Source organism: Cupressus sempervirens, chromosome 7 (genome assembly GCF_028749045.1).
Source record: "Cupressus sempervirens isolate cs-2001-9-10 chromosome 7, ASM2874904v1, whole genome shotgun sequence".
Taxonomy (NCBI): Eukaryota; Viridiplantae; Streptophyta; class Pinopsida; order Cupressales; family Cupressaceae; genus Cupressus; species Cupressus sempervirens.
This window is the reverse complement of record NC_143124.1, coordinates 300,906,886-300,931,261: the sequence shown is the minus strand read 5'-3', so window position 1 is coordinate 300,931,261 and position 24,376 is coordinate 300,906,886. Positions and strand designations below refer to the sequence as shown.

The window sequence follows — 24,376 nt, the reverse complement described above, 5'->3', positions numbered from 1 at the left end:
GTGTAGATCCTGACTAGCAGGTGACTATGACTCCCTCCCTTAACCACATCAAACACGTTAGACAGAAAGATAAAATAAATAAGCACACCATACACATGCAAGTATGGGGTAAGTATCATAAAAATCACAAGTCTAACATCAAATGTGTACATGTAATAATGCATCTCTATCAATACAAGATAATCATCATTAAAGACATCCTGTTAACATTTTTATGAAAGAAACCACATTTACTAACTAAGAATCATCAAAACATCATTAACGTCATGTGAAATGAAATCAACTAAACAATTATAACCGATATATTTGTAATCCAAGACATGAAATAATATCATAATATTGTAAATCCAATATCTCTAAAACTAATAATGCACAAACTCAACCTAAAGCAATTTGACAATGATAACAAAAATGTGAACTAGGGGCAGGCACTACATCTTTTTGCTCATCAAGAATGTCTCATCTATGGATCTGAGAATTCCATCCTCTATAGCTTTTGCTTCTCTCTTTTTGCGATAGGTGTTTGCATGCAGGTGATTCTTGGGAGCTGTGCGGTTGAGCTTTCATCAACTTCAACATGAAATCAGAGCTCCAGATCTTCATGCCTCTGTTTTGTTCTTAAGAGATTTGGCATCGATTTTCAAATCTGAACTTTCAATAAATTTTTATTGGATCTGGGGGCTCACTGATTTTTAAAGCACTTTGAGAAAAAAAAAACATCATCGTTGAGCTCAAAGCACTCAAAAACCCCCATTTCCATCTAAAATACATCCAGTTTGGATGTTGTTGAAATTTGAAGCAAAAAAATTTATACCCAGATCATTTTGACTTGGGCTTAGAAAACAACACAGTGATTTTTTTTATTTGTTGTTTTTTTTTAAATAATAATAAATTTTTGCATGCTTTTTATTGCAAAAAGCACATGCAAAGAGGAGGCATTCTGTATTGGAGAAGGCACTTTGAATTTATATTTTGGGTGACCTTGAGGTGGTGGGGCCCACCTCTATACCTCTGCCTCAGCTTTGACAACTCCACAACCCGTGCTGGTGCATTCAGTGGCCTTTAATGACCAAGTGTCATCCTACGTGCTCCTTGGTACTCCAGCCCCATCTTGCATCCTTGGTAGTTTTGCTCCCAATAACGGTTTATTGGTGCGCATTGATTGGGCATTTTTACCATGCATATCTTTTTGATTCCCACATTGATCTCTCGACCCAGCTTGAACACCACTACGTTGGCTCCCTCCATGCGAGATTGACTATGCATTTTTGGTGGTTCGATTGACTGCTGGCCCACCATGCTTTGTGCTTGGATTGACTGCTGGCAATGATTCACAATGGAGACAGATTCAACGTGGAGGCAGACTTGCATGTTTATTGGCATTGATTTTGGGTAGCATTCTCAAAGTGAAGTATTTCTTTACAGCATCCTTTCTCTGATGTTGAGTCGTCCTCCCTTCCCGTTCAGTGGTAACTTAGTCACGTGGCCTATTTAACTTCAACAAGCCTATCATGATTCTCAGCACAACAACAAAAAAGTGAGTTGTGGATGGGTCTATTGTTATGCCACTCTTGGCTTCGGGCCCTATTGTGATCATTGTTGCTTCATTTATGAATGTTAGGTACGAGCGGATCCCATTGGAGGATGATGGAGTTTTTTTGGCGATCTTCGTGAATGGTGGTTAAAGTCATCTATTACCAACCATCTTGCAGATCGAATCAAGGGCACGTAATCAGAGGTTCAATGCCATGGATTGTGAATTTTAATTAATTTATGAGGCACTTTTTTGGCATCAATTGCGCATCCCTCAACCCAATTATTGAGGATGCTCGAAAGAAAGGGGATACTATTGTTAGAGAGTTCACTACCAAATTTGATGGTGTTAAATTGGAGAAGATTATGGAATGTATTGCTGACCTACCAGATCTCGAGCTTGTACCTTTGCTTTAGGTTCTCCACCTTGTCACAACATTGCGTCACAATCTTGGACATCTTGGAGGTGTCACAATGGGCATTGACGCAATGCACGATATCCTCCCAATCTTTGATCTTAATGTAGCCCTTTATGTTGCAACACTTATCGCCATAGCTCTTTAGCAGACACATCATTGTTGCAGGATGCTAGCTCAATAGCATATTCTTGGGCTTCTGCGTTGTTTTTTGGTCCATGAACCCCTGTATTTGCTTGTGGATGGTGGTTTCAATTTGGTGGGGAGATCACACCCTTGATTTTTGGTGATTTATGCCAGTCAACAGTGGTTTCTAATTCTTTTATTGGCTCTTTTCTCATCGAATTGGTGGGATCTCTTTCATCAGTACATGATTAGACACTGTCATTGGAGATTTCAATGGTAATTATCTAATTTCCATAACTATGATGAGTGCCTATCCATCTGCACCACCACCTTCAAAGCTACGTGATTATGTTCCCTCTGCTTCAACAATTTTTCCAATAGTTTGTAATTCCACCTCAAGTCGATTTCTTACTATTTGGGAGTGGTGTGATTTATGGTGGTTTTTTATTACCATCTTCTACATGTGGTGTCGTACCAGTTTTTCCACATCAGCGAGCTTGACTTGCATGGGTGTGAAAATCCTTTTGACTCAATGTGTGATTTAATGGCCACCAAAATTCTTTTTCTAGCTCCAGCTAAAAAAGTACATTATTTTCGGGCTCATGCTATCTTTATATTGGCCACCAGATTTTTACTCCAGCACCAGCTCTTTTACTAGCGACACTGGGTTTTTGCAATCTTTGTCTTGTTTCCAACGATCAAATATTCTTTTTCTGATAGGGGTCATTTTATGGCATTTGTTTGCCTCAACGATCGTTTGACTATCAAATTTGAGTTTGTCACTTGTTGACATTAGCGCCATGTCAACACTACATCAACATATCCTATCACCTCTTCAAGCTCTGTTTGGACCTACCTTCACATGTTTGCTCATATCTCGGGCATACGAACTCTATTTTCCAAAAATGAGATATTGTCGAAAAGCTTGTTTTGAGCTCATCACAATGGTATACTTAGTTTCTGGTTGTGTTTTTATGGCTTTGTTTGCTATCAAAGTCACAAGTATAGTTTTTCACTTCTAAAGACATATCTTAAGAATCCGACCTCCAATTTGGGAAATCTTTATATCGTTGGAAAGGTCTTTCTGAGATCTTTCTAGTAATGTTGGTTGTTTTTCTAGATTCTGCCCTAGGCACATTCTATTTAGTCTTTTGCATTTTTACATTCTAGTGGATATCTTGGTAGTTTCAAGTCCGAGGATCAATTTCATTGCTTTAGATGATTCATCACAACTTATACTATCTATTGTACTAGTATTATGTCTCTTATGGTCTATTTAGACATCATTTGTATGCATTCTTACAAACACACTGAGATAAAGTGTCATATTAAATCTGTATTTTCATTTCAATAGTTTTGCCTTATTTTGCCTTCTGATTTGAGCAATTTCATCTTAGGACACTTATGTAGATTATTGTATTGTTGAGATTCATTATATCTTGTGCATTGTACATGCACTACTCATGACTAAAGTGCCATGGGGGGTTGATGTTTTGCCTTTGTTTTCCATCTTCCTTTGTCTAGTGAGTTTCCCTTCTATGACATTAGCCTCATGATGTGTCTGAGATTGATCACTAGTATACATATATGTATACTCTTTTGTGCATCTTGATTGTGGTTCCTTGACATGCAATTCTTTTGGCCCATTTTTCTAGTTGCTTGTCACCTCACTCTTGTCTACATTGGGAGCGGGCGGGTGCGGGAGGAGGTGTTCTTCTGTTGTTTCTCATTCTTCCTTGGTTTGGTTAATTAACTCTTCAGGCTTTGGTGTTTCATGCCATTTGTATCTTTGACTTCAGTTGTTTGCCTTTGTCTACCTCCTGATTCAATGCAAATTACAATCTTCTCTACCTAGTCAGGTTCTATTTTAGTAGAGGTTCTTCATATCAATAGTTACTTTGGACAAAGCTTTGCAGCTTCTAAATGCTTCAGTGGTGTTCTTCATGATCATCTTTTGTTCCTATCTTCTAGGACACTCTTTAGTTTGGAGGCTTCTTCAGTCCTTCACTAGTTTCTTTCAACATGTTTTCCATCTCGTTTTCAAGTAGGGTTTTTCTCATGTGGTTTTCTCTATTTCTCCTCTTTTCAGATATTTGGTTGTGCTTGGGTACCTCATCAGGCTTTGTTGTTAGAACCCATTTCTACTTTTAGTAGTAGTTTCTAAGTTTTTAGCTACTCCCTAAGTTTATCTTTGGGGGGGGGGGGGGGGGGTGTTAGAGTAACTAGATATTTTTTAATTAACTCTAGTCTACTTAAGCTAAACTTTACACATATAATAATAATTTTTTTAAATTAATTATTATGATGCAACCTAGGTTAGACCTTTTTAGGGTTTTGATCTCATTTATAAGGATGATCTCTCTTTGTAATAAACCATGTCATTGTTGATAATAGCAATTTCTATTTTTGCTCATCAAGAATGCCTCATCTATGGATCTGGGAATTCCAACCTCTATAGCTTTTGCTTCTGTCTTTCTATGATAGGTGTTTGCATGCAAGTGATTCTTGGGAGCTATTGGGTTGAGCTTTCATCAACTTCAACATGTAGTAGTTGAGTATGTAATTGCATGCCTGCCAAAATTTTATATGAAAATTTCAAATTACGCTCAATCATTTGTAGTACCTTTCTTGGAAAATATGTTACTTATATATGATATTTGCTAAAAAAAACTCATATATTGACATCCTCACCAACTCGATGAACTACATGTTGATGAAAAGGAGGAAACTTAATTTTGAGGCTCGATGAAAACTACTATATCTCTACAATCTATATGAATATTTTTCAAATGCTTCTAGTTAAAAACTTTGTTAAGTATCCATGGTATGTGCAATAGAGTGAAAGTTTTAATTGGAAAATCTTAATCAACATGTCAATTCTTTAACTTTGAAAAAAAAAGTTGGTCTATATTACATTCATGTTAAAATTGCACATCTTACCTTTTTGTGCATACTTGTTTAATCCTTACAAACTTAATAAATTTTTTTTCATATTTTACTTGTTGGCAACTTGGTGGAGTTCAATATTGCATAATGAATTCCAATTCTACCAAAAAACTAAAATTTATTCTTGTCATTGTATCAAATGCTATGCAATTGGTATTACAAATTTAGAATGATATTCAAAATTCAAAAAGTATATAAACTAATCTTAAGAAATGTACAACACATTTTTCTGAAATAAGACAATAGTCAAACATGAAATTAGATGACATAGAAATAGTCCTTCATGAAATCCATACTGAGCTAAAGGGTGAGATTATTGGAAATGATTTATATTATTCTCAATGAGGAAGAGGGTGAGTGTTATGTCAAACCATGCTCTTTACATTAGTGGAACCTCTACATTTTTCATTTTAGATGTGATGATAAATATTTTCACAACATTTTTAGGTTGCCTTATGCATTATTTAAAAATCTTAGTGAAAATTTGAATAATGACTTGAAATAGGGTCTAATACCATACTCATTTTCTACAATCATAAAAAGTAGGGTACTCTTAGTTGAGAAACATGTTGCTATTGTAGTTCTACAATTGTCACTTGGAATGACAATGCTTAACACTAGTGAGTTGTTTGGTTGTAGTAAGTACTCTGTTGTAAGAGTTGTACAAGCTCATTAATGTCTTTTACAATAAATATTAAAATCATATTCAATGGCCTAGTAACCAAATGTCACATGAGCATGTGAAAGAAGGTTTTTGTCAGAAATAAGGGTTTCCAAATTGTTGTAGAACAATAAATGTAACTCAAATTCAATTTCATCTTACACCAAATGAGTGTTCTTCTTATTGGTTTGATCATGATTATATTTTATATAGCATGTCATTACAAGCAATTGTTGATAGCAATATGTATTTCATGGATATTTTTACAAGATGGTTTGGTTTTATTAATGATTCTAGAGTTCTATGAAACTCGATTTTCTATAGATTGTGTGAAGGAGGATATCCTTTGTTGACATGGTTAATTATACCTTTTAGTGGAGGTCAAACAACTAGTCAAAGGGAATTCAACACAAACTGTGGTAGAATATGCTTTTGGTAGGTTGAAAAAAGTGTGGCAGATTTTGGAATCAAATGTGACATCCAAATTTAGAAGTACTTCCAAAAACCATACATTTTTCTTATATATTGCATAATATGACATTAGATGTGCAAGATGAAGATGATACATGTGATGATGATTTTGTTGAGAGTGAGAGATATGCGAACTAATGAGTCAATTGATCCAGTTGTAACAATATCTAGAGAAGTACTAATGACTTTTGTAAATGGTGATATGAATAATGTAAGCATCTAGAATGTTAAAAAAGAAGGTTAATGGTGATTTGAAAGGATTTTGTAAAACTTTATATTATTTTTTGTTATGATTAAAATATGAATGTTATAGTTTCCATAAATTAGGCAAAATAATTTTTATATAGATTAAAAAAAATTACAAAAATTGATACAAATATCTAGAAACTAAAGTATCATATAATTTTCAAATACTATAATTTTTCTTGAAATTAAATTATTACAATTAAAGACAATTTTTTTAATTCAAGTTATGTGACATATATCATTATATAGATACAAAAATAAAACAATTTAAAAAATAAAAATAAGTGCCACCTAGTGACTAGTATTTGTTTAATAATTAGATATAATTTTCATATTTAATATAATTGAAATAAATAGAAAATAATTCATTATAATATATATAAGAAATAGATTTATAATTTTTATAATAAAATAAAAAGTATAAAATGCTATAACTTTAAAAAATAATTAAATTAAATTAAATTAAAATATTAAATAACACACACACACACACACACATATATGAATGACAAAATAAAAACAAAATTAAACTTAAAACTCAAATACACATTTTAAAAAATGTAGATAACATAATTTTAAAATTTTAAAATAATTAAATAATTTTACCTTTCTTTATGAAATGACAAAGATATATATAAGAAAGTGAAGGTATTAAAGATAGTAATAAATTTTTAAATTTTTTTTAGAAATAATATTGGAGGGAAAGAAAACAAACAAGTGCCACATAGTGGCTTGTATTTGCCTTAAGTTACAATAGTTTAATTAAGTGCATTAGTAAAGATTAAAATTCTATAATTACAAACAAATAAATTAAAGAAATTTTGGTGATGATATTTAATATAATTTAAGTAATACTTGATTAATATTTTAATATTATTAAATGAAACTTTAGTTGAAAATTTGATTTTTCAATTTACAATTATTAAAAAAAATTCATGTACATACATATTTAAATATTTGAAAAATAATATTGTTTTATAGAATAATATTTATAGTTAAAAATAATTTTGAATATATGAGACATTTTCTCTATATATTTCATTAATCAAGTATCTAATTTTGAAAAATTATTATATATTTTTATATATTTCATATTCTTAAGCATGCTAGCCAATAGTGGCATGTTGTGATGGTTAAGTTGTTGTGTTGAAAATAAATATTCTTAAGCATGCTAGCCATTATTTGGCACTTGTTAAATTTATAAATATCTATAATTTGAAAATTACTTATAGTATATGCTTCAATTCAACTATGATTAAATATAGAGGAAAAAGATCGAAACCCATTAAAAAATTAACATGAAGTCTAAAGACGATAGAAATAATCTCATGAGCCCTTACCCTTATAGAAATAAAATAAAAAATAACTAAAGGCTTAAAAGCCTCCTACCAACAACCATCAACGAGAAACCACTAACCAATAAGGCAAGAGGACACGAATTATGTTAACACAACATTTGTTTATTTGACCTTGGTAAATCTTTTCATTTGTGGACTAGAGTATTTCTTTTTATATTTATTCTCATTTATTTTTTGACTTTTTAGTTTTAAAAATGGTCTTTTGTTATCAAAATAATTTAAAAGAAAATATACTACTTCAAAATTAAGTTTAGCATATTATCTCATAACTTGCCCAATCCTTGGTAAATGTGATACAACTCATTTTTTAACATATAATTAAATAATTTTATTATTTAAGATCTAATCTTCAAACTCACATAGCCATCCATCTTCAATTCTCTCTCCAACTATATATACCATTATATCATTTTCATCTCTACAAATAACTTGTCTCTATTTTTCTAATTTTTTTTCTAAATCTCTCTCCTATCCCTTCCATATATATAACTACATACTCTCTCTCTCTCTCTCTCTCTCTCTCTCTCTCTCTCTCTCTATATATATATATATATATATATATATATATATATATATATGGGTCAATATTCTTAAAAGAAAAGTGTGGATATATATGTATACATATATACACATATAACACACACACATATACGCATACACATACATATGCATATGTATATATATGTGTTATATATGTATATGTATATGTGTGTGTGTATGTGTATGTGTGTGTGTGTGTGTGTGTGTATAGATATATACATATATGTGTGTATGTATATACATATATATGTGTATGTATAGACATATGTATACATATATAAACATATACATATACATATATACATATCTATACACACATATACATACATACACACACACCCATATACACACATATACACTTTTCTTTTAGTAACATTGACCCATAAATAAATATGATAATAGTAAATTTATTATTATAATAAGAAATTATTAATACTATTTTTTTTAAATAATAGAAGTCCCATGCTATAACTATTTAGTCACGAAGTGTGTCCAAAATAACATAATTTATTATAAATCATTCACAATATTACGATTATCTAAAATTATTTTTCTCATTTTCTCATAAAGTGTAAAACTAGTACAATGATGATAGTCTAACTTTAATAACAAACCTCAAAATTCTAACTATTTAAATAACACAAAATTAAATGTAGCTAACTTTAATAGATTTTCTTGAAGTAGATAATCCAACATATGGAATAGTGGAAATCTAATTATCTAATAGATAAGTTGGAAATGTATGTTAGGGATTAAATTTGTTCTTAGGTCTATTTTATGATATTCAAATTATTATTATTATTATACAATTTTAATTACAAAAATTTAAATTTCTAAAACAATAGTTAATTTTTTATTACTGTATGAAAAAATAAAACATAAACTAAACATACTATTTTAAAAAATAAACACCATTTTTTAAAACTTGGTGTTTAAATTTTTAGCATTCAGCATTAACCTTCATCATCTACCTAAAATAAATTATATTTATTCAAGGCTCTTAGTTTTATTCAAAAGTGTGAAAATTAAGGAATTTTAAAAATATAATAAGTATTTCATATGATTTTTATAACTATGTATTATATAATTCAATTGTTAATCTAATTAGTGAATTCTATTAAATATTTTAACTTCTTATTCTTGAATAAAGCCCATCCTCAACTATCGGGGTAGTGCTTCCAAGGAATTCGTTCCTATAAGACCCAAAGAATATGAGCCAATCAAGTAAAAGTAAAATAATTTTTATGATTTTAGAAAGTATAAATCTAACACATAAACATTATAAAAATTAAAATCTACAATTAAAAACAAAAATACTAACATCTAATTGGTTGAATGAGAATAGATTAATCACTACTTAAGTACAAGTGATTACAATACTATATTGCCTATGACAAATACAATAAGGCTTTAAAATATGAGAAAGAATAAATTGTTAAAATAGTTAGATGAATGGATTTATTTTTTATAATAAATTAGTAGAAACGATTTGTTAATAACAAGTAAATAAATCAATTATAATGTTTAGATTAAATGAATGTTTAATTAATAAATAATTGAAGCAATAAGAATAATAGCAAATTCTATTAATACAAGAGCCTACAACACAACGGTAAATTGTGAGCCTCCTATGTGAAAGGTCTTGTGTTTGAATCTACTCAAGATTAATACTTAATAGTAATAATTAATCACAACAGTAAATTGTGTTTTTTTAAAATAATTATAATAAAATGATATTAATATTAACATAAGTTTAGAAACTTAAGTTCTTAAATTTTGGAGGTAAACTTTTTAAACTAAAACATATAAATGGGACCTCTTATGTTTAAAGTTCCCAAGTCTCAAGCCCCTCCATGAGACTCCGACCTTATTTTTCCTACACTAAATTAAAATAAGGAAATATTGTAATTATTTATTTATTTAATTAAATATTTGCATCCGAAGAATTTAACCAGGTTGCCTCGTAGAAAATTGGGGTAACAATGAAAACCCCAATGGTCTCAGGAGGGCCTCTCTGGATTGAGCCGCGGGACAATGTGGTGGTGAGAGGAGTGGAAAAGGAAGAGGTAAGAATGATTCAGGAGAAGAAAAGGTCGAGGAGGTGGAGCTTCTTTCGAGGTTGTCGCAGAGAACATGTAATTTGCATGATGAACTCGCAGGGAGTAAGTTTGATGCAGCCCCGCTGTTCGATTCGCACCCTCCTCGTCCTCTAAGAAATCTGAGACATTTGAACTCAGCCATATCCATGGAAGTGATGTGGTGGCAGAGGAACCAACGATTTCTCCTCTTTCTGGGCATTCCCATGAAGAATAAGGCGCCGACAGGAGTTATGCCAAGGGAGTGGATGCTAAGGCCACTGACCTAATTAGCAGCAGTTCAAGTTGCAGCGCCATGAGTCGCTCATGCGTTACAAGGAAACCCTCAACAGAAAGATATAAAAAGCTCTGTTCATTGCTGTGATGTTTTTCTTCACCATCTTTGTATGTATCTTTCGCCAACGTTCTGGGCATCTTTGTTACGAAAACACTGTAATTATCGCCTAATTTTATGAGCGGTTTTTCGGTGGAGTCTCGATGTTATTATGGGGTTTTTCTTGTAAAATACCATGGGTCTTATTATCCAGATATTTGATAATTTGATGGTTTTCCAGTTTTGTTTCGGTAAAAGAAATGCTTAGTTTTGGCCGTTTGTGTTTTATGTAGTTCCATTGCGGTGGGATGGTAGTCAGATGAATGGTAATGGCGTAATAGTAAGAAAGTGGCTGCAAATGCTACTATATAACTTTTATTATAGTTAACGTTATGGTTGTCTGTCTTAACTGTTGTGGAAATCAATGGGTTATTGGTCGCCCTGTAAGTGAACCATCCTGAACTGAACATAATCCTCAACACCTGACATACCACAGGAAAAGAAGCCAAAAATGAGTCCATCTGCAGGCGAATTGTCTTTAGAGGAAACTCCAAGATGTGCAGTAGAAGTAGTTTGTCTAGTATTCATTGTCATTTCCATAATACATGAATAATTCATTCATTATGCTAGGAAAGCGAGGCTTTGTTTCCTACTCTGCAGAACAGGGGATTCTGAACCCAGGCATACTATTTTGGATGTTTTATTCTTGACACATGTTGGAAAAAGTTAACTGTGTGTTCTCTAATAAAATTTGGATTCTATCACAGAACATTCCAATGTGAGAAACTTAGTAAATTGAGATTGTTCTTCTATTTTTATGAATGTTATGTTTGAATTCAATGTCTATTCTATACCTATTACTAACACAACCTCCTTTTGTTGCCGTGTATTTACAGTTTCTTTTGGCGGGAAATGAGAAGCCCTTGTATGCCGCACCTAATGAGATGAAACCAGGCAAGCATTTTATTGGCACTTTGCCTTTGGATTTGATGCAGAAATCTTATACAATTAATTCGTTATGTTTTGTTTGGTTTTGGATTGTTAATTTGGGGTTTTATGTTTTCTCAAAACAAGAAATTTTAGTACGAAAGGGGTGATATCCTACGAAGACGTTCATCCTTATACATGATTGATTTATGATGATATATATTGACACTGCTTGGGTTTTGATGGTGATTGTGCTGGTGTTTATTTTGCCGACGCTTGATAAAGTGTCAAGATATTCATATAGAGACGCTCTTGAGCAAATATCAGAAGACTGTTTTTTAGTTTTTAAGACAATTCCTATATAGAAATTTTCAATAGAACTTCCCATTAATAATAAATGCCGTTGAAAAGGATGGATTTGAAAATAGCCCTTTTTTAGTTGCAGAGGCAGCAGAATTGATGGTTCTGGGGTTCGTCTCCCTTCTATTGGCAATTTGACGGTAGCCTATTTCCAAGATTTGTATATCAAAAAATATATAGCTTACTCTATGTTTTTCTGTTACCAGGAGAAAATCTCAGAGACGAAATATGATACAGGTGATGAAAAGTTGAAAACAGCCGGAAACTTCTATGGACATCCATGTCTTCTGATCAGGAGGTCCCATGAAGGCGTGTTTTGGCTTCAGTTAGTGGTGGTTTGGATCACCGTACAAAAAAGATACACATGAAATCTCAATTCTTATTGCCTTCTGGCTCAGGTTATATGATGCTTTTGCAGAACGTTTGAGTTTTGACACTATTAAAGCCATTTTGAGTTTAGCTCAGACACAATTATCAAATTCATATCTTCGTAAAGCTTTTTTTAATTGGTTATTTCTTTCTTTGTGCAGGACATGTATCCTCTTGTCTCCGAGAGTGGCACGCACTAACTTGACATCTTCATCTTTATTTTGGCAATTTTACATGTCTTCTATAGCGTCCTAACCATGGCCTTAGGAAGAGCAAAAGTAGGTGCAATGAAGAGCACACTTAAATTTTATAATTCACTGCCAATTTCGTTATGTTAATTTCAATAATTTATAGAAAATTGGCCTAATATTCAACTGCATTAGATGTCTGTATGCATTAAGCGCATTTTTAATAAACAGGAAATTTCAATGCTCAGATGAGGCGTTGGAAATCATCGGAGAAGGAAACCTAAACAATGAAATGTCAAGATCTAAATATGACATCTGAAAACTTGTTGGTATTTGCTTTTCACAATTCATGAGATTGTTTTCAGAATCAGTTGCGAATGTTTTTATATTTTAGTGTATCATTTAGATTAGAATCACTATCGTGGTGAATCTAGTTGGATAGAACACTCCTAAATGATTTATGCGGCTTATGTGGTTTATTCTTGATTGTTAATGAGGTTTTTTTTTAAATGATTAAAGATATTTTATGTAATTTTCTTTCCTTTGTATAACACATGCACAGTTCTGTCAACTACTTCAGATCCAAAACCAACACAAGTTCATCATTTTATACATATTTATTATTTATTATTTTACCATCGGTGTGACCATTGCACCCCTCGAAGGTGCAAGTGTTCGCTTTAAATTGATAAAAATATGAGACCCTTGTAAGTTTTAAATTGATAAAAATAATGAGACCCTTCCGAGCCCTGTTTGACATTCCAGGCAATTTTTTTAGGTCACACTTCCAAGTCTGATGCAGGTCATCTGAAACTTATACACACTTATAGATTTGAGTTCTCGAACTACCATTCATTTGTGCGCCATCACTATTATGATTAACTACCAATTTTGTGTGTCCCACACTACCAATCCAATATCATATAGAACATTTTACAAATCTAATCTGTTGGCTTCTGTGCTTGCACAGGTTCAGCTCTGTAGCTATATATATTCGGAGATTTTATTTTATAAACTTCGAAAGATAGATAAACCTGTAGGTTAAAGTTCTTCTCCAATTTCTTTTCCTGATTAAAGACCATTTTATGTAACTACTGTTTTCTGCTAGGTTTTTCTAGAAACACTCTTTCCTTCCATTATTCAATGAGGTTACTGGATTCATGAATTTAGCAACGATTATGCTGGCTGTTTTCTGTACTTACCTTAATATTTCTGCACAATCTATCCAACAAAATTCATTTTTAACATTCCTTTACATGCCTTAACCACTACACACTTCAAAATTCTACTCTCAATTTAAAATGGAAAACTACCAAATACTCTTAAAAAATGATCTCTTTAACAAACCAAAGTTTTCCCTGTTAACTTGTCTTAGTTTCACATTTTTTAGCTAAAGTGAATTAAATTAGTTTCCGCTGAACTAGTGCCTTGAAATTAGCTACCACCATTTAGGCAGGGTCCTATGGGAGGGGCTTGGGCTCTATTTTTGTGGAGTAGGTGGCTCCATGATGGAGCTAAAGGGTTAATTGGAATCTTTTCCTACAAAATAGGAGCTCCGAACTTTTAGCCCTCTCAATGTTAGCGGGCGAAAAAGGGGTGGGGCTGAATTTAGCCTCACCAGCTTAGGGAGGAATTATGCCATTTGTCAACAATCTACACTTCATTTTCCCACCAAACAAATTTATAAATAAATTTAATTTAATTTTTTCAAAAATTTATGAGACAAAAGCTTCCTTAAATCCTATAAATTCACAGGACCGCTTCCCTTTTTAAATATCCCTAAAAAATCTCAACAACACCCACTCTATTTTAAAGGATGCAGGTGTCCATGTGACCCCAGCCTTAGAACCACCAATATCTGTAAAGAAAATGCACGGCGAATCATCAAAATATCAAGTAATGGATAAGTATTCAGATACGTAAAGATAGGCCTAAGTTAACTCTCTACAGTACAAGATAATATTCTGCAGGAATGATTTTAGTAGAATGTTAAGTTTCCAAGTTGGGATGGTCACAAGAGCACATTTGCACGAACAATATCTCTTTCTGTCTAGTCACAGTAGATATTTATAGACTATACATTGTTTTCCTAAAATTGTTAACAGTTTGCCAGAAAAGGAAAAATAACTCTAATTGTGTCCCTAATAGAAAGAGCTAAAGCTCCAACTTGAAATATATGCAATATTTATTTTTGTTTTGTTATAATACAAGCAATCTTTTTCTTTCTTTATTTTTCCTTCTATTTTTCTGTAATATTTATTTTTGTTTTGTTATAATACAAACAATCTTTTTCTTTATTCTTTTTTCCTTCTATTTTTCTAAACAAGAATCAATCAAACAATCTTATATATTAACCCAGGAAATATTGCAGTGAACTACAAAAATAGTTTTCAATCTAACACAATACATTGATTTGTCTGTCTTCCAATTACATACCATTAAAGTACTAAATTACAATCACTTTGCGGGCAACGAGAGATGTCCAGCTATGCAGTAAAATCTAAATCTTTGAAAAGACAAGATGGCGTCCATTGAGACGTCATATTTTTGCAATGCTAACTTTAATTTGCCCCAGTGCTTTAGCCTTGTTCTCTTTTCCTTCTCGCTCCTTTTATCTCTCTGCCTCTGTTGCTTCATGCTCTCATCTTTCAACTCTTTAATTTCCTTCTTCAATTCATCCAATTTTAGAGCCATTTCTTTCCTCAATTCATATAATTCAGTTCTTAATCTTCTCTCTGATGTATTAAGATGTTTATCCACACTAGTGTCTAATTTTTCTAGATCAACCTTTTTGCTTTCCCGATCATCAACATTTCCTCCAATGCTTGTTTCTGTTCTATCTTCCCTCAACATATGGTCTTTATCAATCTCTTCTGGTTTCTTTTGTTCCCGCACACTGCTTTCTGTTTCAATATTTTTATCTGTATCAGCATTATCTTTAACTGTGGTCTCTTTTGTTTCTTCTTCTTAAGGGCTAGTCCCAATAATCTTCAAGTTCTCCTTACTGTCAAATTCCATAAAATGGTCTACAATCATTTGCAATGAAGGTCCATTAGCCGATGAGCTTTTAAGGTTCCCAATTTGGTTCCAATTCTGCAAAAGAAAGGAAAGTTTAATATCTACATAGTCAAATCCTTTTCATATATTAGGTTGAAATTGAGAAAAGGAGAAACTTAATTTTTGACCCCTAAATACCTGGACAATAAAGTTCATATTTTCTCGCCACTCCCAACAAATAAATATCCATGTGATCAATTGTACCTGCCAGCCAGTCAGGTCCTTTGCCTCTCTTGTTAGATAAAATATATACCACACTAGACTATGGTAAGTGAGATGGCGCTTCCACTCTCGAGGAAGTTTTCTACTCCCTGTTGCCAACTTTTGAAAGTAACAAAATGCATCTTGTTCTCCTTTGCTATACCTAACAAAGAGCATTTCCATTATAGGAATCCAAGACAAGTAATTTTTGTTACCTACATAAACATGTGTCAAATGTTAAAATGTATTAGAGCCTTTATTATTGGAAATAAATATTATAAATAATGTAGAACTTGAAATTAAAGGTAAGATGATTAGTCAATCACTAGTTTTATTTGTAGTGTTCTTGGAAATAGGTACTCCTTTTTGAGCTTCTCTTTCTTTCTCAACAAATAGACTGATGCTCCATCACTTGCAATTTTCTCTCTCGTATCTTTCTTTCCTGTTTGAATATATAGTCAAATTGACATCAAGATAATTGAAATAAAAGATTTATTATCAATTTTTTTCTATAATATTGAATAATCTATATTTTTATATTTAAGTTGTTAATATTATTTATTTTAAATATAATTTTTTACATTACTTAAATTCCCCAAATGAAAATCAATCTGCAATCTTAATTATACCTTCTTCTTCATGCATAGTATTCTTGATTATTACTACCATGAGTTTTAAATTTTTCCAAATAAAAAATTGTATGAAATACAGGTACTTGATAATATTATTCGAAGACTCACCACAAAATACATTTTGAAATTGTCGTTTAAAAAATTGGAACCATGTACAATTGTCTCTCCTAGTTGTGTCTGCATGTTGCTTATCTATCTCAACATGTGTCTCCCCAACCTGTGCATCTGAATTGATTTCTGAACTAGTTTCATTTTCAAGCTCATCCCATAATGTTGATCTGGAACTTGTAGCCTCTGTGATTAACGAATGATTGACATCTTATACAATATAATAAGATGCTAAAAGATTACATTTCTTCGTCTTCTTCTCAAAATTTATATAAATAGTGCAATCTAACCTGGTGCAAGTGTTTTCTGTCTAGACATTTTTGCCATGGTTATGTCCATCTTTGATGTTGAATCTATATCCTCACTCTGTTCTTGGAAAACGCCCAGCTGTCCTTCCAAAAACATCCTAGATTGCTCCTCGCTAGGATCGGGGAGATCAAGTGGAAGTTGTATTATTTTTTGTAAATACTTTTCTACTAGTTCCTGGTTATCCTTGAATGACCCCTCAGTTTCCATATCCCCATATTTTCTAATTATAACCCTTTCTATTAGTTCTTTGTCAATTCCTAGTACCACATTTATTTCACACACTGCTAATACAAGATTGATGGCTGATAAAACCTGCACAAAATATATGGACATATAAGAAACTTTGACTGAGACAATATTGTTTTAGCTAGTCTATAGCTTAGAGAGAAAAAGCTTACTAGAAATTTTAAAAAATTAATCATTCTGGAGATACCTGCAAAATCACAGATTCATGACAACGATCAAGATCATCAATAAAAACAATTATCCGTAGGTTTTTCCCAGATGCAGCAGTTATATTTGGAAGGGACATGTTCTTTCCAAAGATTCTATGATGGAAAAGTAACGGTGTGATCCACCACTCAAACAGTAGGAGCCACAATGTAGAAATCATAGTAAATGCCCAAGAATAGGCTTTAAAAACCATGCAAGGCTTTTTGCCAATTTCATCTTTCAGAAAAGTGATATCTGATATCACCCTTTCTTGATATCCCAATTTATCTGTATGATCTGGAAATGATATATAACTCATTAATTGAGTACTAACGGGTTTTAAAATGCCCAGTATTGACTTTGTGACAATCCATCCTATACAGACTATACCGGTTGGTAAACATGCATATTTTGGAATAGTCCAATTCTTGAACTTTTATGATCTATCTAGAATCACCCACAGAATCCAAGTAATTGTACTTGCCAAAACCACTGCAAGAAGACATGGATAAATGATTTCAATCCATATATTATATTTTTTCTTCTTCCACGTGTTTCTCGAACACGTACTTAGCCACTGAGCTTCAGTCATAATTCCCTCCAATTCTCTGGTGATTTCAACGGCCAAACCTGCCAATGCTTCTGTTTCATTCATATATTTCCATGCATTATACTGAACAGTCAAAAGCGCTGGGACACTTTCCTCTAGCTGAGAATCTGCTCTTGATTGTTGGGGATTCGACTTTGATCGTTGATGATTCGTTTTAAACTGCAGTGGAAGTGAATTCTTAATATAACTGCTTCATCAAATACTTGTAATTTAGGTTAAGATCTTTACCATGTCCATTACCATTTTCCACATGGATTTTGAATGTGTATTTTGAGATTCTTGATCTTCTCCAGTTTTTGTTGTGAACTGAAAAGAGGAATTAATATTTGCGATTAAGAACTTAGTTTCAACACTAGAGAATTCATTAGAATGCTAAATATCAGTAAAACACTTATACGGTTATCTAGCACTCTTACCATGTTGTTGTTGTCCATTGCGGCAAGTGATTTAAATATCTCACGATATTTAGATTCATAATTATTTAAGATTCCACGAGAGAATCTTGCTCAATATATCCATCCTAGCAAACAAACTTGTCATAAAGACATTGTTCAATTTTATTTTTATTCATTGTGAAGGAGCAATAAAAATTATGTTGGACGTTGAAGAATTTACCTCTACTCGAGACCTTTTTATGTTGTTTTTCTTCACCCAGCTCTCAAATTTATCCATTATGGTTGAAAACAAAGGTCTTTGTTCAAAGTCCACATATCTTTTGATTTCTCCATATTTCCTTTTACCTAATTTGGATAATTCCGAGCTTGTGATCTCAGGCAATTCTGAAGTCGAACTTGATAATTTTGAGTATGGTAATAATGCCATTTGAGCTGCTGTTTTAAGCAGAATGCTTTCTGTCTGAATTATTTAAAATCCCACTAGGACGAGGTTAGATCAAGTAATTTACCATGATTATTATTCTTTGCAATATGTGAAAAATTGAATTACGTGATACCTGTACCATTAAGCTGGATTTACCCGTTCCCCAACTTCCAGAAATTCCAACAACAATTGGAGGTTTTATATAAGGATTCAGAAGAAATGCTGCAAGCCCTTTCGCATAGTCGATTCTGCCTGATCAATTGATTAAATTGAACATTAAAAATGAAAAAACCTAAAATAGAATAAAATTTTATGACCAACATATCTCAGATTGAATGAAGAGTTGATTTTTATTTACCGAGATTGTCCAAAACAGTTGGTTGGTCGTTCACTTGTTCAGCTATCCGCTCAAGTTGCTTTGAAACTGCAAACAAAACTTCCAGATCCTAAATCCGAAGGCACCTGACATGTAAATTCTAAACAATGCAGTTTCGGATGGATTTTACAGATACCTTTCTTCACATTTGCTTTGCTTTCTGATCCTAATTTTCTTCTCCATTCTTGGTCGCGTATATCCTCTATTTGATAACCTCTGGCAATCAGTTCTTTGGTCATTTCAGTATTTCCCACAGAAGTAGCTATTTTCAACAAATTCCCAGTCGATAATTCTTTTCTAATTTCTTTTCTTTTTTCTACAAGAAATCTATGAAGTGGGTCATCGTTACTAAGAATCTTGTCAGCTGCGCCTAATCCTGCTGCAGATGCCCATAACAAGAGCCATTTCTCTTAATAAGTTTTGCATTTTTGTAATAGCAAATCAACCAATTGTTTTTTATCTCCTTCAGTTTTGGCTTTCACTGCGTAATGAAGTGCAGTCCGACCATCACAATCACGCTCTTCAAGCGGATGGGCACCTTCATTCAACAGAATTTCCACTGTACCATAGTCTCCATGTTTGGCAGCCTTATGAAGAGCTGTTTGACCAAGGAAATCACTTTTTCTCACATATTCTATGCTTTCCTTTGCAAGATCTCTTCTATTGGAATATGTCCGACGACTTTTTGTAGTGGCAAGCAGAAATTTGACCACGTCTTTTTGGCCGACTGAAGCAGCAACATGTAAAGGTGTCAAGCCGTTTCGGTCTATCAAAGCATTCAGAAAAATGTCCTTTTTGGAATATACCTCAACTAACATCTGTATAACATCTACCGTATTCTCTTTCGATTCAGCTGCATCATATATCGGGTTTCGGCCGTCCTTGTCTTTCAAATCTATTATTCTTGGATTTATCATCAGAAGATATTCACAGAGAATTTTATTTCCATTCAAAGCGGCCTCCTGGAGAGCTGTTCTCCCTCTTCTATCGCACTTAATTACCAAGTTCTCCTCTCCTTCAGAATTTTCAAATACCAAATCGACCATTTTCATTGCTTTCCCGTCATTTTTACACATAGCAGCCAAATGCAAAGTTGTTTTTCCTTCCTCATCACAGTCATCAGCTGACAGTTTTATTCCCTTCTTGAACAAAACTTCAACAATATGGTCACACCCTTCTAACAAAGAGTAACGTAGAAGCTGTTTGAGATCCACTTGATTATAATAAGCTTCAGGGTGTGCCGACTTTGTTACAAGCTTTGCCAGTAGCTTCATATCATTCTTTCTAACAGCTCTATCTAAAGGGCTCTCTCCCCCTTTGTCTTTTAAATCAACTACATCAATAATTTGTTGATTTTCTATAAATACATTTACAACTGCATCTTCTGCAATGTGAAGAGGTGTCCGGCCATTAGCGTCTTGAACATTTAGCTGAGCCCCGTACTGTAAAAGCAAATGGCAAGTGTTCGCGTAACCATTCTCAGAAGCAGTATGAAGAGGAGTCGCCCCAGATTCATATTTGTTTGGAGTATTTACCAACTGTTCTTGTTCTTCTTCATCACACTTGTTGAGCAAAAATTTTGCAACCTCATTTACAATATCATCATCTCGAATACACCTTATAGCATGCTCTAGTGATGTTAATGCGTGTTTAAGTAAATAAGTTGATCCAATCTGAGCTCCACAATCTACTAAACGATTTACGACCAAGAAAACAGTATCTGCCTTTCTTTCCAGCCGAAAAGAAGCATGTCCGCCGGCTATGGCGATTACGAGCTTGTTTAGAAGATCGTAATTTCCATTCTGGTTGTTGCATCTCCACATGGCGTTGTTTTGCAGTGTCTGACTTATACGTTGAAGATTATCTCTACTACAGGTTGACGCTACGTGCTCCATTATCTTTGCAATGCAAAAGTCCTCGCAAACGTGTGCGAGGGGCGAGTGTATTATGTCTTGTCGATAACTGCAGAGGTTTAAGAGAATGGAAGAGGCAAACATGAAATTCTTTTTTTTTGAGGTTACTGTCTTCACATCATCCTCATCATTTTGCTTACATATATGTCCAAGAATGACAGTTGAAAACAATTGTACCATAACCTCTACAAAACTTTCAGACAAAAAGTTCCAGATCGCATCCGCGATGATATTCCAGTCTATGCCTCCCTCATGAGCGAGATCTTCAAGCCATTGAGGCTCCAATGACTCTGGAAACAAAGACAGGACATTGTCGACGATGTCATCTAGGTCAAAATAACCAGCCAAAGAGTATTGCTCTAGGTGCTCCTTTTTAACAATTTCGATCACGTCGGATAGCATGTCTATTGCTGAATCACTATCCAAATATTGGGTTTTGTTGGCTTTTACACTGACGGGTCCCTTATTTCCGAGCTTCCTGGCTAGAGAACAAACCTTGCTGTTCAGCTTTTTGAATTTGACGGGATAACTGAATGGGATTGCCCCATCAATCACATCTTGCAGGTCCATACCATCTGTTTTTGCCCAGGAATTAAACAACCAGTAAACAACTTCATAATTCCAATCATCACCGCACAGTAATAATGCCACTTCCTTCTTCGTCTAGCTTATTTCAACATTGGCGTATGCATAGCCTGTAAGTACTTTTCATTGTAAATATTACTAGCACTTGAAAGATGCAATGTTACGGAGATAGTAATATATTAGTGATATAAATTAGAGTGCTAATTTATGTTCTCTCAATGGATAGGCCGGTTGATGTTCTCGTAATTTGGTTTGATTTGAATAAGAGATTTCATTCATGTGATTTGATTCAACTTGCAACAATAGGGAAGTGTAGAATACATGACACCATTGAAAATGAGGAGATGCATTGTTTGATATTTATCTTGAGGGTGGACAAGACATTGCAAGGGAGAACTTCCTTTTTACAAGTATATGAGCTTGTGGTATTAATCGACTTAGAAGTGAAGTTTCTTGAGTTCAAAGAGGATATCATTAAGAAACTAAAGATTGAATATATAGGAAATACTTGGTGTAGTGTAGATAGCCTTTCACATTCAGATTCTACTTGCCCATCATGTCCTTAAGAAGGTTGATTAATTTCCAAAGGTATTTTGAGATAATAATGTTACTACAAGTGACATGGTTCACAATTAGCTTTAATCTCAAGAAGCTTTAATAGTTAGGATCAATTTTGTTGAACTCGTAATGATGTTTGGTGATGGTTCTCCTTCCAATCTCAAGGACTCCAAGTTTGATGAGATTCCACATGAAGAATTGCAAGAATTTATTAAAGAAAATTATACATGCAACACCATGGGAAAAGATGATAAAGAACAACTTGGGATGATTTCAGAATTGGATATTGCATTTGGTCAACTTGGAGAGATATTTGAAGGAAAGATTATCAAGGAATCCTTTATTTTGGAGGATGCATTTATTGATGTTCAAAAGGATTAATGGTTAATTGTATGCAAGGACATGACACCTAAAAAAATATTTCATAGGCTTGACTTTACAATTGATCCTGCTCCCCATGAGTTCAATGTCGATGCTAGAGGGAGAATCCACCATAAATTGCAACCTCCTGAAATTGTATATGGCCAACAAGACTACGAAAATGACTTTCAATTTGAATTATGCTAGGTTGTCTCTTTCCTCACTTCTAATACTGAAAATCTTAACAATTCTTATTTTGATTACGGTGGTTTGGGAAATAAAACTTGCATTTGGATTGGCCATGGACCAAATGAATTGCCCCAAATGTTTAATGAATTTGAATGTGAGGTGGTAAAATTTATTTTGGAGTACATAAATGAATTTGCAAAATCGAGAATCATTACCCAAGCCTTGCTTCTCTTGAAATTTTTGAGAAATTATGTTAGATCAAATGTATTTATTAGTCTAGTTTGTGCCACCCCGTTGAGAATTCTTCTACATAGTTAGGGTAGGTTTGTCATGAGCCACTTGGTTAAAGGGGGTTAGAGTAGGTTTCCTCTTTTTGGGTCGGTTTAGTTGTCTTGGGAGCCAAGAAATTTATTTTTTCTTGATTCATTGACTTGAGACTTGTTTGAGTGGCTCAGTCACTCATGTCTAGCTAGTTTTGTAGGTTCACCTTGATTCATTTTACCGAAGTTCAGCAATTATTTCCTTTAGTTGTTTAGTCCCCTTTAGTCCACTTGTTTTAGTTTAGTTAGAGGGATATTAAATTGTGAGAAAGGTGCAGTGTTAGACAACAAACTTTGGTACTCTCCAAGTGGATTTGTTTGGCTCATTTCCTAGATATCTCTTTGTGAGGTTTTTTAAATTAGAGATTGGATGCCTAAAACATTATCATTCACAAAGGGGTAAGTGCAACAAGTTGTGGTGCCAAAAGTGGGATATAAGTGGACAATTTTTTTTTCCTGAAATCAGTGATTTTTGAACTTCAACAAGAGTTTGAAGATAGTTATGCTCAAAATTTTAAGATATGGCAAAAACAAAAGTGGTAGTCCTTTGAATCTAGTTTCTAAACTATTAATTTTTGTAAAAAAATGGTTTAGTTTTAGGCCCTCAAAAAAGGAGGCCACAGAAAGAGGTATTGTTTTTTCAGAAAACAAAACATAACATAGTGCAAAGTGTGCACCCCCAAAAATTTTTACTTTTATTTTGAAATTCTTTAATCGCTCTGGTCAAAAGTTACCTAACACCATTTTTGGGTAATGGATAGGATAGGAAAGAGAGGGGGTGAGATTGATAGGGAGTAGAGGATGGGGGTTCAAAGAGTACATGGAATAGGATGCATAGAAAGAGAGAGGGACACAGAGTAGAGAGAGAGAGAGAGAGAGAGAGAGAGAGAGAGAGAGAGAGAGAGAGAGGGAGTAAAGGATGGAGGATCAAACGGTACATGGGATAGAGAGATAGAGGTGAGAGTGTGTGTGTGTGTGTGTGTGTGTGTGTGTGTGTGAGAGAGAGAGAGAGAGAGAGAGAGAGGATGGGATAGGGAGAGAGGGAGGGAGAAATGGAGAGAGAGAGAGAGAGAGAGAGAGAGAGAGAGAGAGAGTAGGGCATGGGAGTTCAAAATGTATGTGAGATAGGATACATAGAGAGAGAGAGAGTAGTGGATAAGAAAGAGAAAGAGAGAGGGTGAGATTGATAGGGAGTAGAGGATGGGGGTTTAAAGAGTACATGGAATAAGATGCATAGAAAGAGAGAGAGGGACACGAAGTAGGGGATGAGAATGGGATAAGGATAGGGAGGGAGAGACAGAGAGAGAGAGAGACTAGAGGATGGGGGATCAAAGGGTACATGGGATATGATGCATAG

General features: G+C 33.5%; 3 protein-coding genes and 1 long non-coding RNA gene across 5 annotated transcripts in view; 1 reads left to right on the top strand and 3 right to left on the bottom strand.

Moving 5' to 3' along the window:
• The first annotated feature begins 10,234 nt into the window (after positions 1 to 10,234).
• LOC149546612 (uncharacterized) lies at positions 10,235 to 12,882 on the top strand. Its single transcript, XR_016353755.1, has 4 exons — positions 10,235 to 10,777; positions 11,603 to 11,660; positions 12,200 to 12,391; positions 12,524 to 12,882. It is a non-coding gene; the product is annotated as an uncharacterized LOC149546612 (long non-coding RNA).
• A 1,999-nt stretch (positions 12,883 to 14,881) lies between these two features.
• On the bottom strand, positions 14,882 to 16,977 carry LOC149546611 (uncharacterized). 2 transcript variants are annotated; one of them, XM_089791301.1, is made up of 4 exons: positions 16,549 to 16,977; positions 16,135 to 16,250; positions 15,746 to 16,023; positions 14,882 to 15,643 (listed from the first exon to the last, which is right to left on the bottom strand). In XM_089791301.1, the coding sequence occupies exons 3-4, from the start codon at positions 15,989 to 15,991 to the stop codon at positions 15,518 to 15,520; spliced, it is 372 nt and encodes a 123-aa protein (XP_089647427.1). In that variant the 5' UTR covers positions 15,992 to 16,023; positions 16,135 to 16,250; positions 16,549 to 16,977; the 3' UTR covers positions 14,882 to 15,517. The 2 variants fall into 2 exon arrangements, with proteins under 2 accessions (XP_089647427.1, XP_089647428.1); XM_089791302.1 differs by lacking the exons at positions 16,135 to 16,250; positions 16,549 to 16,977 and having other exon boundaries at positions 15,812 to 15,993.
• A 626-nt stretch (positions 16,978 to 17,603) lies between these two features.
• LOC149546610 (uncharacterized) lies at positions 17,604 to 19,498 on the bottom strand. Its single transcript, XM_089791299.1, has 7 exons — positions 19,231 to 19,498; positions 19,077 to 19,142; positions 18,852 to 18,970; positions 18,515 to 18,754; positions 18,316 to 18,419; positions 18,128 to 18,205; positions 17,604 to 18,058 (listed from the first exon to the last, which is right to left on the bottom strand). Exons 1-5 carry the CDS (start codon positions 19,331 to 19,333, stop codon positions 18,381 to 18,383), a joined length of 567 nt encoding a protein of 188 aa, XP_089647425.1. The 5' UTR covers positions 19,334 to 19,498; the 3' UTR covers positions 17,604 to 18,058; positions 18,128 to 18,205; positions 18,316 to 18,380.
• Positions 19,265 to 24,376, bottom strand: part of LOC149546609 (uncharacterized) — a 38,694-nt gene continuing 33,582 nt past the window's right edge. The window contains exon 3 of the mRNA XM_089791298.1: positions 19,265 to 21,702. Within this exon, the coding sequence (XP_089647424.1) occupies positions 19,505 to 21,577 (2,073 nt within the window). The 5' untranslated portion in view covers positions 21,578 to 21,702 and the 3' untranslated portion in view covers positions 19,265 to 19,504. The remainder of the gene's footprint in view (positions 21,703 to 24,376) is intronic.

Coding starts and splice junctions, on each gene's coding strand:
- LOC149546611 (XM_089791301.1), bottom strand. CDS start 15,991: ATGGAAATGCTCTTTGTTAGGTATAGCAAAGGAGAACAAGATGCATTT. Junction 15,644..15,745: donor ATATGAACTTTATTGTCCAG/GTATTTAGGGGT, acceptor TTTCTTTTGCAG/AATTGGAACCAAATTGGGAA.
- LOC149546610 (XM_089791299.1), bottom strand. CDS start 19,333: ATGACCAAAGAACTGATTGCCAGAGGTTATCAAATAGAGGATATACGC. Junction 19,143..19,230: donor CAAAGCAAATGTGAAGAAAG/GTATCTGTAAAA, acceptor TTTTGTTTGCAG/TTTCAAAGCAACTTGAGCGG. Junction 18,420..18,514: donor TAAAAAGGTCTCGAGTAGAG/GTAAATTCTTCA, acceptor TTTGTTTGCTAG/GATGGATATATTGAGCAAGA.